The sequence below is a fragment of the Sceloporus occidentalis genome, unplaced genomic scaffold (assembly GCF_023333645.1).
Source record: "Sceloporus occidentalis isolate IW3139 unplaced genomic scaffold, rSceOcc1.0.p SCAF_1, whole genome shotgun sequence".
Classification (NCBI taxonomy): domain Eukaryota; kingdom Metazoa; phylum Chordata; class Lepidosauria; order Squamata; family Phrynosomatidae; genus Sceloporus; species Sceloporus occidentalis.
Genome location: NW_028316981.1, coordinates 83,763,728 through 83,778,386, shown reverse-complemented (window position 1 = coordinate 83,778,386; position 14,659 = coordinate 83,763,728). Strand labels below are relative to the sequence as shown.

Genomic DNA, 14,659 nt, shown 5'->3' with positions numbered 1-14,659 from the left:
GGCAAACGTTCTCCCCTCGGGGCCCCGCCCTCCCTGGTCGCGCGCCGGCACAAGGCTCCGCCCCTCCGCAGCAGCAGCAGCAGCAGCAGCCTCGCGCCTCCTGGGCCCCACGCGCCAGCCCCCTCCCTCCCCCCTCTGCCTGTCAGCCGTCGCCATGGTGACCCCGCCGGCTACGTAACAATGGGGACGCCTTGGAGACGCCCTCCTCGGGAGGAACCTAAGGCCCCCTCCTATTAGCCACTTCGCAAAAGGCAGCCACATGTCCTCGCCACAGCAAAATGTAGGGCATTTCGAGAAAAATGGAGGACGCGACAAAAATAAAGGCCAAAGCAGGAGCCCTGGTGGCGCAGTGGTTCAATGCCTGTACTGCAGCCACTCACTCCGGAACCATAAGGGTGGGAGGTCAATATCAGCCCAGGCTTGCATCCTTCTGAGGTGGCTAAAATGCATACCCAGCTTGTTGGGGGCAATTAGCATACACTTTGTAAACCGCCTTAGGGAGTGCTCAAGTGCGCTGATAGGCGGTTTGGAAATGTACTTGCTAAAATAATGATAATAATGAATTCTGTTCCTTAGTTATGCTCCAAATAGAGGGCATTTTTGGGAGGTTGAAAAGGAGGACAGGGCCTGGAAAAGGAGGATCTCCACACGTCCTGGTTGTGTCTTCTATTAAAATTTGTACGCTGCAGTCCCAACGACACGGGGAGCCACACTTCCCCACATCCTTCGTTCTTGTTGTGTAGCTTGAAATCATTTCTGACTCACGGGCCCTGTGCAAACGGGCCATTAAGCACGTACTCAGTACATGCTAGGGTTGCCCAAGAGCGGCTGTTACGTCCTGGTGCCCTTTCAGCGGCACCGAAAGGAGCTCCAAAATGGAGATCCTTTTGCGCCACGTATTGCTGGCACAGCTTTTATACAGCCGTGCCAGCAATACTCAAGAGAAAGGGGCTGAGTGGCCCCTTTCCCCGTCTCCCCGATGCTGTCGGGGCGTCCTTGGGGCTTTCCAGCCAGTGGGGAAGTGCCACTTTCCCGAGGCCTGGAAAAACAGCGGATCTGGGCCTCCAGGGCTGCTGCTGTGGCCACTGAGGCCCCGATCTGTCGGGGAAAGGGGCGGTCTGTATCCTGCCTCAGTGACCCTAAGGAGAATGCACCATGAGGTTTTCTTGGCAAGTTTCTTCACAGGGGTTTTGCCGTTCCTTTCCTCTGAGGCTGAGAGAGTGTGACTTGCCCAAAGTCACCCAGTGGGTTTCACAGCCAAGCAGGGACTCAAACCCTGGCCTCCAGTCATAGTCTGACACTCAAGCCACATTGGCCCTTTCCACAAACCCTAACACAACACAAACGCAATCCCTGCTTTGTTTTCCATTCCACTAGGCAGAAAGTGGAAGGACATAAACCTGTTTCCAGGGCCTTAAAATGAAAGTTCAGTTCAAAGGGAATTTGGTAGGCTAAGGGAGCTTGCAGAAGGTATCTTTCATAGATAGATGTATGGAGGGGAGGACCTTTATAATTAGGCGGGAGGGAAGGTATTGCCTAAAGCCAGGTTGAGTGGGTGTCCATTTGAAATGGAGACACAGCCATGTTAGTCTGGCATATCAATATGCAAAGTCTCTCCCTTGAGACTAAAAACACTACTGTTCACATGTACTGTTATGAAGTCATGGCCTCACATTTTGAATGTTGATCTTGTCCTCTGGAGTATTAGCTATTCCTCCTAATTTGGTGTCATCTGCAAATTTGATAAGTATGCTCCCAATTCTGTCATCCAGGTCATTGACAAAGATGTTGAACAGCATTGGGCCCAGGACAGAGCCCTGTGGGACCCCACTGGTCACTTCTCTCCAGAAGGAAAAAGAGCCATTGTTGAGCACCCTTTGGGTTCGGCCGGTCAACCAATTACAGATCCATGTAACAGTTACCTTGTCTAGCGCACCTTTCACTAGCTTGTTTGCCAGAATGCCGTGAGGGACCTTGTCAAAGGCCTTACTGAAATGAAGACATGCTATAACCACAGTGTTCTCTTCATCTGCTAAGCTTCACTATCCTCTTATAGTACTGCTATTGCACTAACTGCTCTGGCTGCCTCCTGTTGCATTCTGGGATTTGCAGTTTAAAGAGGGGCATTTAGAATTCTCAGCCAGAGGGCTCTTAGGCCTCACTGAACTATAAGCTCCAGAATGCAACAGGAGGCATCCAGAGCAGTAAAAGCAGACTAGCAGCGCTATAAGAAGGTAGTGCAGGAATCTAAACACTTGGTCCACTTCCTCTGATGCATGTAGGGAACTGGTGCCCACCCAGGAAGGGCCCACATGTTTTGCATTTATTTCTATGGCTATTCACACAGGAATGCAAGACTTGTGGGCATGATGGCAGTGAGGCGAGAGGCTGAGACTGGCGTCCGCCACGGAGGTATCCCGGCATCACTTGTGCGAAAAGAGGGATGCCAGGCTGAGCACTCCTCTGCCATTACATAGTGTCCTCCCTATTGCTATTCCGCTTCAGAAGGCGCTACTGGATGCGAAAGGACTAGCCCCCAGCGGCCGCCCTTCCTGGGGCCAATCCCGAAAGCCCTTGCGACACCATAGAGAGTGATCCTAGAGAGCCCTCCTCTCCTCTTCCGGTGCTTTGGCAATGCTACTTCCGGCGCTGCGCCTGGCGCGCCCTGGGGTCGGTCGTGCTGTTGTCGCTGCCGCTGCCGCTACCTTCAGGCTCCGGTCAAGCCAGAGTTGTAGCGTCGTCACCGCCTCCGCCGCCATGGCGAAGAGCAAGTTCGAATACGTGCGGGACTTCGAAGCGGAGGACGCGTGTCTGCCCAACTGCTGGGTCGTGGTCCGGTTGGACGGGCGCGGCTTCCACCGGTAAAGGCCCGCTTGAGCTTTCTGCGCGCGCTTGGTTGCCACGGGAGACGGCTCGGCCAATCAGAGGGGAAGAGGGGCGGGGGCGCGCCGTGATTGGACGCCTGGCTGTTACAGGTTCTCCGGCGCACGGGGCGTCTCCCTCGCTGGTTGCGTCAGCGCTGCATCCGCACTGCAGAAATAACGCACTTTTGGCACCGCTTTAACTGCCCTGCCTCGATGCTACAGGATTCTGGGATTTGTAGTTTTGCACAATAATAATAATAATAATAACAATAAATAAACAAAACGTATTTGTCTCCTGCTTCTCTGTTCCAAAGAATCAGAGCGGCTAGTTACACTTTAAGATTCCAACAGTACATTATATAAATGACCCCAGTCTCCCCCCTCCCCCTCCCTAACAATGGCAATTAAACATACAACAATTAAAACAGTCTGCGAGACCCTCCACAACATCAACATTCATAAATTAATAGACTTGTCCCCAAACTGGGCGAAGGGGCAACATGAGGGACTCCGTTTTTTATGGCCGGGGTTTTCCTATTCATCCTGTATTTGTGAGAGATTTAGCCTCTTCTCAGGGAGCTTCAAGGCCACAGCAAACTGGGATTTGTAGTTTGTAGTGGCACCAGAGCTCTCTGACAGAGAAGGCTCAATATCTCACACAACCAGGGCTCTTGGGATTCCATAGCACTGAGCCAGGGCAGTCAAAGCAGTGTCAAATGGCTTCATTTTTGCCATGCAGACGAGGCCCAAGTTGTCGTCTAGAGCAGGATCTTTGCATAGATAGGACTACCCTTGGGTTTAACCCACTACAAAACGAACGTAGAATCCTAGAGTTGGAAGAGACCCCAAGGGCCATCCCACCCAACCCTTCCTGCCATGCAGGAGCTCCCAATCAAAGCACCCCCTGTAACAGATGGACATCCAGCCTCTGTTTAAAGGCCTCCAAAGAAGGAGACTCCACCACTCTCTGAGGCAGCATATTCCACTGTTGGATAGCTCCATCTGGTTTTCATTTTAACCCAAGCTTTCGTGGATATAAACCTACCTTATTAGATATCGTTTGTTATTGTGTGTCTTCAAGACATTTCTGACTTAAATGGCAATCCCAAGGTGAAGCTATCGCAAGGGACTTTTTTGTCATGATTTGTTCAGGGCAGGTTTGCCTTTGCCTTCCTCTGAGGCTGAGAGAGTGTGATTTCCTAAGGTCACCCAGAGGCAGCATATTCCACTGTCAAACAGCTCTTTCCGCCAGGAAATTTTCCCTAATGTTTAGGCAAGATCTTACTTTTTCCTGCTTAGACTCCCAAGTTCTAGAAATGCTATTCAGTTTGTTTATTTGTTTGATGGTTTGATGTATATGTTGCGTTTCTCCTGGAGTGGGACCCAGTGCAGGTCACAGAAGGAAATCAGTTAACATCTATCTAATCATGCAAATAAATAAATAAATAAATAAATAAATAACCACAATTAAAACAATATAAAATTACTATAAAATATACAAAAGATTTTTAAAAAAGTACACACACCCCCAATAAAGAAGCATCCCTGGTGTTCATATATCCATACTGAAAACATGCTGAAACAAAACAGGTTTTGCCTGCCAGCAAAAGGAAAGCAGGGAGGGGTTCAGTCTGGAAGCTGACCATGGCTCTAAACTCTTTCTGCAAGTTGATTTTGTATGCATGTTGCATCTTGAAAGGGGAGAAGACCAGACAGAACTGGGTGGACCACTTTACAGAAGTGAAAGTTACACCTTTGGAACATCTTGAACTGTGACAGTACTTTGTTTTGGGGATTTCTCTGTTATGAGTAGAATTCAAAGATATAGCCATGCAAAGGGATCTTGTAGCACATTTGAGACTTACAAAGTCTAGCAGGCAAACGGGATTTAAACTAGAGTTAAACTAGAGCAAACCAGGAAGCGTTGTGTGATAAACTTCAGGCATTTCCTGGTTTTCTCTAGTTTAACTCTCGTTTAAATCCTGTTAGTGTGATAAAGCAGTTAAGTCTCAAAGGTGCCACAAGATCTGAGCATTTACATGTGTTAATGTAATCTCTTAATACTCTGGTCTTTTAGTAATGTCATATCTTACTACAGTGCTGATAAAGTGTTCCCCCTATTTTTATGGCACACACTTGTCCCCAGGCATGGTTAGTCCAACCTCTTACAGTAATCAATTGGAAGCCTAACAGAGATCCACAAGGACATGCTTTAGCTCATCTCCAGAATGAGGAGACACCCATAACCTATATTACAGTCCACAGTTTTGAAATCAGTACTATAACAAATGGGCCCAAGGAAAGAGTGTAAAATGTATTTTCAAGAAGAATAAGGAGGTATGTCTGAATTGAGGAGGGTGCTGAATTCTTGATTGTGCCATATATTCTTAGTAGAGCCTTTGTTCTAAGAGACTAGTTTTAGTGGAAATGGATTGGTTTGTTTGATATTTAGCAAGCACGGGTGTTATGAAGACAGGCATATTGCAGGTTTACTTTATACTTTATACATCTAGCCCAGCCCTGTTTAGTAGCAGCTCTCCAGAGTTGCAGGCAGCATTTCTTTCCTAGGCCTGCCTGCCTGGAGATACCTGGTATTATCTGGTGGTCTCCTGTCCAAGGGTTAAAACAGTCATGGGCCTGTTACAGACTGCCAAAATAAAGCTGCTTCGGGTCTCTTTGGAGGTATGCTGGTTAAATGATGCATGCATCCTAAGAATCCAGAAGCTGTACCAAAGCTGCACTCCAGTGCTTAGGAATGGAGTGTGGCTTTGGCGCGACCTCTAGACTCTTAGGACCCATGCATCATTTAAATAGCATACCTCCAAAGAGACCCGAAGCAGCTTTATTTTGGCAGTCTGTAACAGGCCTCGGGATTGTTTAGACTGTGAAAGCAGACAAGATGGTGTGTTCAGGAAAGTATACTGGTATATCATGCATTGAAGTTTATTGAAAAAGTAAAGTAAGTTAAACACATGTTAAAAATCAGTTTTAACAGCTCTGATAAATTCAGCTTAATTTTTTTTTTAACCATTTGAAGCTTTGCTGAACAGCATGGCTTTAGGAAGCCTAATGATGATCGTGCTCTTCAGCTGATGAACAAGTGTGCCCAGACAGTGATGCAGGAGCTGGAAGATATCGTCATTGCATATGGTCAAAGCGATGAATTCAGCTTTGTTTTCAAAAAGAAGAGCAATTGGTTTAAAAGAAGAGCAAGGTAACTGGTCTTAGAGGTTTATTTTACATCCACCCTTCCACAATAGTCTTCATTTTTGCACAAATATTTTCTTGTTTATTGTGTCTGTGATACAACCACTTGGTTTATATTTTAATTTCTTGAATATACAGTACGATCCCCATATCCATGGGATCAGTACCCACAGTTTACCCACATCTGAAAAAAATTGTTCTCTCTAGGTATTTTCTAGATCTTCCAGCATGATTCTATGGGATGCTTCTGGCAGAAGTTGACTACAGAGTTGCACTGGAGAACCTAGAAATGCCTAGAGAGGTGTTATTTCTAGGAACCTCTAGATCCTCCAGCACAGTTTCCACCAGAAGTCATTCATTTCAAGAGGGGTTTACTATTATCCGTGGTTTCTCATTTCCACGTAATCCTCTGCAGATATGTATCCCCTGCAGATACTGGGGGCAAATGTCGGCCCTCCATTTTTGCGGGGCATCCATTCCGGATTCCACCATGAAAATGGAGACTTGCTTATATTCAAGCCCCATAGGCTTGAATCGGGTGCATGCTTGCAAGTGTGTACCCCATTAAAAATAATGGAGCCCCCCCCCCCCCCCCCCCGGTCAATATTCAAGACTGCGGACCTCAAGTCTGCAAGAAACGAAGGGCAACTGTTTATATGGGTAGCTTTATACTTCTGGACCCTACCTGTGCACTTGGAGCTGCCTGTACGTACAATCCAATCCTTGCCTTTATGTAGTTACATAGTGTAGTCAAATGCAGTGATGATATATATAACATAAACTTCTTTTTTCCCCTTCTTTTCTGTTTACAAGTAAGTTCATGACTCATGTGGTCTCCCAGTTTGCATCCAGCTACGTTTTCTATTGGAAAGATTACTTTAAGGACCAGCCTCTTTTGTATCCACCAGGATTTGATGGACGTGTTGTTCTGTATCCCAGTGACCAGAATCTGAAGGACTATCTCAGCTGGCGGCAAGCTGATTGTAAGCAGTTATTTTACATAAGACCTGTACAATTTGATTTTTTTTTCTATATGAAAAATGTCAAATGTTGTCAGCATACATTTTATTATCATTATTATTATTATTATTATTATTATTATTTGTATCCCGCCTCTCCCATAAGAACAATAAAAATAAAACACAACAAACCACAAGTAAAAACATAGCAAAACATATAAAATCCAATTCCCTATCTCCCTCCCACCTTAAAATACCATTAAAAATGACAATTTCCAATTGGAGAGTGAACATTCCGAGGAGGTCAATTTGGGAATGCCTGCCGGAAGAATCCATTTTTATTGCCTTCTTAAAGGCCTCCAAAGATGTTATAAGGCGGATCTCCTCCGGCAAATCATTCAAGATTTTTGGAGCGGCAACAGAAAACATCCTCTGGGAAGTTGTTACCAGTCTGGTTTTCTTAGACTGCAAGAGATTCTTCCCAGAGGACCTGAGAGTGCGGGAAGGATTGTATGGGAGGATTTAGCTATGGTTAGGTAGGACTGACTCGCTTGTCACCAAAGATTCCTTTCCCAAGTCTTTAGCCCTTACACTTATAGAGAGGGCTACAGACTTGGGAAAGAACTTGGGACGTTCTGTGTTGGGAAAAGATTCCCTTTTCTTCCCTATTATATAGTGCAGAAAATAAGTTGTGAACATGCTACTGTCTTTCAGAGTATGGACCATAATTACACGTAACAGTATTCTCATTTGGCCATAGAAACCCATAGTATGATCTTCAGCTGGTCATATATTCTCAGCCCCAGAGGAAGGCAGTGGCAAACCCACTCTCAACAAATCTTGACAAGAAAAACCCATGATAGGGTCTTAGGGTCACTATAAGTTGGAAACAACTTGAAGGCAACAACAACCACAACAGTGGTCTTGGATGTCTCCTTATCCCTTCTCATTATCTGCTTGCTGATCATGGCAGTGTTCTCTTGAAGTGAATAGTATAGTAAGCCTGTTGTATCTGCGGATCACCCCTCCCTCCATATTAGCCAGTGGTGGCATGTGCACGTCTCTGCCCATTGATGGGCTTGAATTCCCATGGATGGGAAGGGCCCACTGTAGTAGTTTCTCATTAGCTGTGCAGTCTGTGGATGTCCCACTGTGATCTCCGAAGGAAAAAGAAATTGTGTAATCAAAACGTTCATCTGCTTTAAAAATGTGTTGTAGGAATGCATGATAGGTTAATGATAGGTATAATGCACTTCAATAAAATACTCCTACTATTTGTAAGCACATCCTAGCGTTTATGACAATAACTGCTGTTGTGGAGATGTGCTGGTTTGATGTATTTCCCAGTGTGTCTAACTGACGTTATTTCATTTGGCAGGCCATATAAATAATCTGTACAATACAGTATTTTGGAGTCTTGTCCAGAGAAGTGGCTTGACACCTGTACAAGCACAAAAGAGACTACAGGTAGGATACTCCTGAATGTCCCATCCCAGGTATATTGTGTTATAAATTATGTGTCATGACAACAGATTGGGCCATCCTATGGGATATTTCTGTTACATATACTGTTGTTAGAACATAGAGAGAAACAATCCCCCCCGCCGCCTAAAATCATGAGTATAGTGAACCAGGCAGAACATGCAGCCCTTCCCACTCTGAACCAGGCCTAGGAAGGTGAAGTGTATATTTGTATAGCCGTATCTCCTTATCATAGTTTGAGGTTTGCAGATTCTGGATTGATCTGACTGACAGCCTTGTTGCTGGTCTACAAAAAAACTTACTTAAAAAGAGTAAAATGCAGGTCAGTAAATAGTTTAGCAGCAGCTAATTTAGCAGGAAGATAGAAAGGAACGGCTTACTCACTGTTTCATTTGTCAGTTCACATGACCTTTGTGTTGGCCATGGAAGATATAAAGCCCTTGTTTTTGCAGTCAGCACAGAAGCCACGTGAGTGAGCAAGGACACTCTGTTTTCTTTGCTAGTGGACTGTGCTTCTGCATTGGTTGTAAAAGAATGGGCTTCATTTTCATCCTGGTCAGCATAGAAGCCAAGGTTAGCAGAGCGGGGAGGCCATAAACTTGGTCCTCTTGCCAGCTGATTACATTTCTGTGCTGAATCTGCTAGAAGATGTACATCCAGCATAGAAACAGGATGGAAGTGCAAATGTGGAGGAGGCAGTATTGATCTTGCCATGTCTTCTCTCACAGAATCTATCTCCTACAGATCCAGCATAGAAACTGATTTGGCAACACCAGCCTAATCACTGTCTGTATATGCACATGGGAAGTGATGTCACGTTCCCTGCATCAAACAAGGAAACTGACAGGACTGGCAAAGCTGCTCATTCAGCTTCCATAGCAGGTGCAGAAGAAGGAATTCATGTCCTCTGCATCTAGCATGGAATCTGAGCAACCTAGAGTAGGAACACCCTAACCATCCCTCATTGTCGTTCTCACTACGTGTCTGGAAGGAGTTCCATGCATTCACTTCTGGGGGGTTCCTGGTTCCAGTTATGATGAAGTGAGTAGTTAGAGACAAGAGTGAACTTAGATTGATTAGCAGTAAGATGTGTGTATGTTACTGATCATGACTAAAATGGAGCCCTGGTGGTGCAGTGGTTAAATGCCTGTACTGCAGCCATTCACTCGAAACCAGAAGGTTGCGAGTTCAAGACCAGCAAAAGGGCCCAAGCTCGACTCAGGCTTGCATCCTTCCGAGGTCGCTAAAATGAGTACCCACACTGTTGGGGGCAAATTAGCTTACTTGCTAATTAGCTTACTTGCTGTTCACCGCTATGATCTTTGGAATAGCGGTATATAAATAAAACATATTATTATTATTATTTAAATTGGAAAAAGAAATGGAGGGTGTGTGTATGTGCATATTGCAAGAAGGGATAAGTGAAAAAGTAATCCATGAATCCATGGAGGGAGGGCGATAATAGTTTTCTAGACCATGGCATGCTTACAGTTTTTTAAAAACTATGCTTGGATATCCTTACACACAGTACCAACAACATTTGCCCAGTGTAGCATACATGCTGGAGAGGTTTGTAGTTGCATGTAGTACATAAAGCTTCAAGATGATGTAAGCTAATGAGCAATTTTGGAAGGGGAAAACTGTCTTTGGTAGCCCATTCTTAAAACATGTCTCCCCAAAGTAAGCCCCATTGATCTCACTGTTGTTTACATCAATATAAGCATTAATATGTTCATTTTAATATTATTTATAACCTGATTTTCTTTTATATATAAAGGTGCTAAGGCTATTATTTTAAAAAATCATAAATTGTTTAAAAATATAATGAGAACAAGACAGGAATAGCATCATCAAAATACATCAACTTTTAATCATCAAAGCTACACTTAATTGTGTGTCTAAATCTAAATGCAAGCAAAGAGGGGTAGTAGTGAATCTGCTTTGGCACAGCATATGTTTAAGAATGTAGTGGATTGCTTTATGTTTACAAATATGGGGCTCATAGTCTGTATGGAAATTAAAGTACACACATTGCGTGTGAAATTATTGAGATTTCAAATGTCCTCATGTAACTGGGTTTGGGGAATGTTGTATTTCAATGAATAAAATGACCACCTCTTTTTTATTACTCCTAGGGAACTCTTGCAGGAGATAAGAATGAGATATTATTTTCAGAATTCAACATTAACTACAACAATGAACCCTTGATGTATAGGAAAGGAACTGTTCTAGTATGGCAGAAGGTAAAATTGTTTTGGCACATACCTGTTTGTATAAACAGTTAGTGTGACAATTACAAGCTGTTAAAATCTCCTGTGAGAATTAAGTGATTTTTTTACATTCCATGTGTGTTGAGTTTAAGCGGTGAAGCTATCACAGGAATAACTCCTTCTTAATGAAAGTCTGGATTTGTTTAGTAATGATTCTTTCCAAATCAGGAACACAGAGTACCAACTGTTCCCTTTACAGCTTAAGAAAGAGAAGAGATATGCAGAGTTTTCTGTCTCAAGACAGACTTCCTGAAGATCTCTCATGAGTGTTTAGCTGTGGTTTGCACCATTAATTTGAATCTGTTCTTGTCAGTAATATTGCTCATATTTTAATGTAGGTATTGGTTATTGTGGACCAATTGCTTTTTTGACCTTAAGGAAGAAAAAAGTGCCAGGATGTCTCAACTTGTTTACTGCCTTCTAAGTTCATACTTTCTTTGCTAATTTGGAAAGCAATCTCTATTGAAGTCTGGTACTATACATGTTTTATGTAATCATTCAGTTTATGATTAGTTTATGAATCTTATTATTTATGGTAGGTGATTTTATTATGGTTAGTATGGCTGTAGAAAACTCAGATCTAAAGCTTGATTTATACATTTACTAATTGTCCTTGGCTAATTAAGTAGATCTGAAAATGTCTGTAAATAAAAACAAAATAAATATGATGTTTGTAGCATAGCCTACTTGATGGACCTTCATGGGCCATGCATAGGATACAGATTTAATGACAGCAAGCCCATTGTTGCCCATTGGGGGATGGTTTATTAGTGCAGAGTTTAATCGATTTTAATACATATGTAATGTCTCCTCAGAAGTACTCCAGTGCACAAAGTACATTGAATGCAATGGCACTTAGTCCCTGGTACATGAATATAAATTATGGATTTAGAATTATAGAATTGGAAGGGGCTGGAAAAGCCATTTAGTTCAACCTTTTCCAATGCAGGGATAAAGCACTATTAGGCACTACTGCCACTCATTAGATTGCCACTAAAAACATCTGCAGAAAGAGCTCGCCCTCCTCCAAAGGCAGCCTATTGCACTTTGAATGGTTCTTCCAAATCTTCCAAACATTCTTCCAAGTGTTTAAATGGAATCCCTTTTTTTCTTTTTTAAAAATATAATCTTTATTCAAAAAGTTTCCGACAAAACATTTATACAAATATCATCCATACCTAACAACCAACCATCATCTAAAATATGTCATTGAACATTACCATAATAACACATAGAGCTATAACAAAATATCTCCTGGATATTTAATATCAATTAACATTAAGAATTCTTCCTGAGTTCTTTTAGACCTCCTTCCTCGATTCCCTCCACTACCCCTTCTTCACCTTTCTTTCCAAATCGTCTCTTTTCCTCTTCTTCATCTCCACCCTTCCTATATTTCTATATTCTCACTTCCCATTCTTCTCTTTTCTTTTCTTCCTCCCTTGATAGTCTTCCTCACCTCCTCCATCCAAACTTCCAAAAACCTTTTGTTGTAATTGGAATCCATTGGTTTGAGTCTCCGGAGTGACAAGAAACAAGCTTGCTGTATCTGCAACATGACATCCTTTCAAATATTTAAAGGCTCCATAAGTCATTCTTCATAGGACTTTGTTTCCAGACCTTTGACCATCTTGGTCACGCTTTTCAAGATTTAGTTGAAAAAAATCGTATATTAATGGATTTTGCAGAAAATTGTATACCTTTTGTGTGGGCATTATCTAAAAACTTTTTGCATGACAGGCACCATATTTGCAGAGGTATTCTCTTCTGTTTGAAGAACAACAGGGAAATAATTTCTTGCTAACATTTTCTGGATTACACTATTGATTTAATACTTCCACTTTAATTCAGAGGTGGATAGATTATGGGCTACAGGCTGCCCCCAGGTTTGTTTTTGTAGCTCCCAAGACCTGCAGATAATCAATTGTAAATGCTTTGAGAGGACATAGGAGACACTTCTGATTTGTTTCTGTTCCCTCCCAGTGATTTAAGGCCCGGGAGAGGCCATTTATTTAAAAGAAAGTGAACAGGAGTGCACCTCTTCATTCTTTTTTCTTTTTAAAAGGTCTGTACTGAGCCTAAAACAGTTTTGCAGGCTGAGTGCTTATTTGGTTTTATATTCTGCAAAATTTAATCCTCTGAAACCTGAATAGCTTGTTTTTAATATATAAAGCAGGAATGCTTGTGTGCTAGATAGCATTACAGTATATTATGAGCATAGACACATACTTGTTCCAGGCCTGAAGCCAACCTAACTGTAAAATCGAAATAAGACTGAAAGGAGCTGTTAACAAAGGATTGACTTAGGGTTACTAGTATCAGATGGCTGATACAGTCAGATGGAAGGCAGTCAAGAACCACTGGTGTTCAAGTATTACGTCACAGAAAAAAGATCTGTAAGAACTCTGACCAATCGGAAGAGGAAAACATCCAAACAGATACAGATTAGCTGATAGCAAAGAACTTTCAGTCTAAAGAGAGAGAGAGAGAGCCCAGTGAGCCCCAAAAGTGGTACAAATGCCCCAACACCTCCTAAAAGGTGTTTGGAGCATTGGGGGGCAAAAATGATTTCTTTATTTTTATTTGCAGGTGGGGGAGTGGTGTGGTAGTGGGATACAGCCCTCCAGGGGGCTCCTGACCTCTGACAGCTGCCCACCCTGCTTTAATTCATTAAATGTTTCAAACATAAGGCTAAATCCAGTGTTATTCACAACTACAATGGACATTTACAAAAATCAGCAGCAGGCAACTTCCAGGGATCTAGTACATCCCTGCCCTCAGACTTTGGAGACATAAAACTGGTCAGGAGGGACTTGACAAGCCATGGTATCTTTTAAAGTCGAATTATTTGGAGAATCAGGGGAACCCCTCCAGTGGGGTGGGGACACGGGAGAACAATGGCCTACAAACCACACTTTATCCACTGCTGACATAAGTGGTGACTAACAAGCCCCACTCATTTTGGTGATTCGGACTAGCATTGGATTTAGTTTATTTAAAATGAATCCTTAATTCCCTTAGAATCAAAAAGTACTGCAATTCTGGAATTCTATATTAATTTGCTTCTCATGTTTTTAGGAAAACCATGTCATTAGGAAAACAATCAAAATTCCAGAGGAGTCAGAAGAGAAGGAAATTGAAGTGACTCGAACAAGGACTACAGCAATTCCTTTGCACTGCGACATCATTGGGGAACAGTTTTGGGACCAGTATCCTGAAATCCTATCTGATGATAGTTGACCTCCTCCATGGATTCTAGTGGGAAAGACTGTGCAGTTTATATTGCAAGGACACCATGGGAAAAGGGAAAATGATTGGCCTTGTATGGATGTGTTTAAACACTTGCAGTTGGATACAGGGAAAATAATGCAAGCCATCTTGTGTCTACAAATATTAACAGAATATAATAGATTTATGGATTTTACCATCACAGTTATGAGGTGCCTTGTAATAATATCATTAACAAATATTATGGTAGGAAAGGAATGCCTTTAATTGAGGTCTTGGTCCTCAAAGGCACTCTAGTGGTGCAAGTCCCATGAGATGTTAAGCTACCCATTTAAAACTCTGAAAACATTTAAGCTCCTGCTTCAAATTAAGTTCAGTCATCAGGGAGCCGAGTTACAAATTATCCTAGTTGCTAATGTCTCTGGATTATATGAGTGATAAACAAAATACCCTGGCAAGTAGCTGAAACTAATTAGGAAGTTTTCTCTCCAGTGTAAATTTGTTCTGGCCCTTTTGAAAGTTATGGAAACATAATTTCCCTCTGTAATCGTACATTTATTGTTTGGACTCTCTCCTTGCTGTTTTACTGATTATTAGAGAAGGTCTCAGGTGGCCAGACTGGAATAATAAAGTTATTGTATAAGGAAGA

General features: G+C 42.7%; 1 protein-coding gene across 3 annotated transcripts; it reads left to right on the top strand.

Annotated features, from left to right (window-relative positions):
* Positions 1-2,634: 2,634 nt before the first annotated feature.
* THG1L (tRNA-histidine guanylyltransferase 1 like) lies at positions 2,635-14,659 on the top strand. 3 transcript variants are annotated; one of them, XM_089527766.1, is made up of 6 exons: positions 2,635-2,861; positions 5,902-6,078; positions 6,885-7,054; positions 8,409-8,497; positions 10,648-10,755; positions 13,861-14,659. In XM_089527766.1, exons 1-6 carry the CDS (start codon positions 2,635-2,637, stop codon positions 14,020-14,022), a joined length of 933 nt encoding a protein of 310 aa, XP_089383892.1. In that variant the 3' UTR covers positions 14,023-14,659. The 3 variants fall into 3 exon arrangements, with proteins under 3 accessions (XP_089383892.1, XP_089383913.1, XP_089383902.1); XM_089527787.1 differs by lacking the exon at positions 2,635-2,861 and having other exon boundaries at positions 5,924-6,078; positions 6,980-7,054; XM_089527776.1 differs by lacking the exon at positions 2,635-2,861 and having other exon boundaries at positions 6,001-6,078; positions 6,889-7,054.

What these genes read in the sequence shown, in the direction of transcription:
- THG1L (XM_089527766.1), top strand. Translation starts at nt 2,635, where the DNA reads ATGCTACTTCCGGCGCTGCGCCTGGCGCGCCCTGGGGTCGGTCGTGCT. An exon ending in AAGCACAAAAGAGACTACAG is followed by an intron (nt 8,498 to 10,647) that starts GTAGGATACTCC and finishes TATTACTCCTAG; the next exon opens with GGAACTCTTGCAGGAGATAA. An exon ending in CTGTTCTAGTATGGCAGAAG is followed by an intron (nt 10,756 to 13,860) that starts GTAAAATTGTTT and finishes TCATGTTTTTAG; the next exon opens with GAAAACCATGTCATTAGGAA.